Source organism: Penaeus japonicus, unplaced genomic scaffold, assembly GCF_977035675.1.
Source record: "Penaeus japonicus unplaced genomic scaffold, GWHDUDI00000001_assembly GWHDUDI00000004, whole genome shotgun sequence".
Lineage (NCBI taxonomy): Eukaryota > Metazoa > Arthropoda > Malacostraca > Decapoda > Penaeidae > Penaeus > Penaeus japonicus.
The window spans coordinates 22,603,903-22,606,402 of NW_028234406.1; the positions used below are offsets into that span (position 1 = coordinate 22,603,903).

Below are 2,500 nucleotides of genomic sequence, written 5' to 3' on the forward strand. Positions count from 1 at the left end.
TATATATATATATATATATATATATATACGTATTATATACGTATATATAGTATTGATATAATATATAATATTTAATATATATATATACGTATATATATATTAGTATATATATATATAATTATATATATATATATATGATATATATATTATATATATATATATATATATATATATATATATATATGATAATATATATATTATATTATATCGATAAATATATGTGTGTGTGTGTTGTGTGTGTGTGTGTGTGTGTGTGTGTGTGTGTGTGTGTGTGTATGTGTGTGTGTGTAATGTAATGTAATATGCTTATAAATAATATAAACCAAGTAATGTAAATGCACTCTTCCTTACTCCTCAAGAGAACTTTTGTTCTCAGCAGGCTCAGCCACCTTATTTTTATTAGTGTATGTTAAACCGCGTATATATATATATATATATATATATATATATATATATATATATATATATATATATATATATATATATATATTAACCAAGTAAACCTTAACAATATCAATATAAATCAGAAACATGGACTACGAACGAACTACTTGAGAAAGAATTAGTAAGCGTTCAGAGAGTAATAGAAAGGCTCATGCTAGACGTTAGCTTAAGAGACAGAAAAAGAGGAATACAGATTAGGAAACCAAATTAGATGATATACCTAAAATCCATAGAGCAGGGAAGAATTAACACAAAGAGAACCAAGGGCAAGGCCAATGGCAAGATGGCGCGATGAAATAACGAAAGGCCTAAACTGGAAATAAAAACCGGAATGACTGGAAAAGAATGGGAGAAGCCTACGTCCTGCAGTGAAATGACATAGGCTGTTGAGGATAATGATGTATATCCAAAAATACATGCAAATATGCATCGTTTTCATTAATAAAATGTGGTTATGCTTTATCTCCTGATGAATTATGCTTATTTTTGTGTTTTTAGCTATTACTTTAGGAAATATTTTGCAAAATATTTTATCTTAATTCTTATATGACAGTAGATTTTTCAGCGAAGAAACTTTGTGTTCTCTTTTTAGAAAAGTAGAGGAAAAAAAAACCCGGATATCTCTCTACAATTATTCAATATTTAAGTTCTTCATACCACCCATACAATACTCGTGTTGCACATGATTGCATTACTCGCACAACACTTCTGATGTATTGCAGTGTATTTAAACGGGTGATTATATGATTGCTCTAGACAGGCGAGGGAGCAAACTTTTGAACCATTTGATACATACAATCTTTTTGATACCTAGAACTCCTGGTACCTATAATCCCTAAATAATTTGGCACTCATGATACTTGATCCTAGAACTACCAATACATCCTGATTCCCTTAATCCTCATAAATCCTAATCCATCTGACACCTCTAGTTCCTGACGCTCGTGATACCATTTGACACCAACAATTCCTGATCCAACGCACGGCCAGCTGACCTCTGCTCCCCCCCCCTCAGGTTCGCCGGCGGAGGAATGGAGCTACAGCGTGGAGGCGGGCGCAGACACCCCATGGATGAAGAAGGAGGACGTGAAGCGGATACAACCTCCTGAAGATGCAGGTGAGAGGGCTAGGAAGGTCTCCGAACGTAGAGGCAGCGCCAAGATTGACTTCTTCTTGGGGTGGTATTATCATCATGAACATTAAGTTTGATGATAACAGAAATGGTGATCTTAATAATCTGATGATTGGTGGAAGGTTTTATGTATAGTGACAAATATGCATACTGTACTTTTTTGTCTTTGAGATGGTGTTCATAATCAGAGAAGGCAAACGAACATGGCATCTCTGCCCATTCAGTCTCTAAGGAACCATCCCTTCAGTCAGAATCCACGATAAAAAGAACATCAATCCCTTTCTTTCCCAACTAATGCAAATAGCTTAGCGGAAACACGATTGCGTGTGAGTGGCATTTTTTCTTGCGTAACACCTTGCTCTTCCGACAGAATGCACGTGCGCCGAAGGGGCAATGCAATGCAAGGACGGCGACGGAATGTGCGCATGCGTCGGGGCCGAGCTGGTGTGCAACGGGTACGAGGATTGCCTCAACGGCGAGGACGAACTGCACTGCCAAGACATCCACAGCTGCCCGGGTGAGTAGAGGGCGCTGTGTCCGCGGCGAGGATTAGCAGTCCAGGATCTCGAAGTCAAGCCAGAGATTCTGTAGGATAAGGAGAGGAGGGGGAGAGGTAGGTGGCCACCCGAAGAGGGAAGAGGGGAAGCGATAAATGATGCATTGTGGTTTGCATATGTCTCGGTAGGATGGGGTTAATAGGACTCATAGTCATTGATGAAAGAAATAGGGTCAGAAATAGCCAGCCTTATATGTAGTACATATAGATTTACAGTCTACGAAAAGTACACACACGTACACAATTTTCAATTATCACTTACTAGGGTCAGTTTCAATTTAGATCCTCCTTCCGTCACAGGCTAAGACTAAGGTAGAATGAACGTTGAGCATGAAGGAATACGAGGGGTTGGGAATCAGAAGTTAGAG

At 37.8% G+C, this 2,500-nt stretch overlaps 1 protein-coding gene across 1 annotated transcript in view; it reads left to right on the forward strand.

The window, feature by feature from the left end:
- The first annotated feature begins 713 nt into the window (after positions 1-713).
- The window catches only part of LOC147471963 (CD320 antigen-like), a 4,498-nt gene continuing 2,711 nt past the window's right edge, over positions 714-2,500 (forward strand). The window contains exons 1-2 of the mRNA XM_086535804.1: positions 714-1,561; positions 1,947-2,093. Coding sequence (XP_086391930.1) covers positions 1,516-1,561; positions 1,947-2,093 — 193 coding nt within the window. The 5' untranslated portion in view covers positions 714-1,515. The remainder of the gene's footprint in view (positions 1,562-1,946; positions 2,094-2,500) is intronic.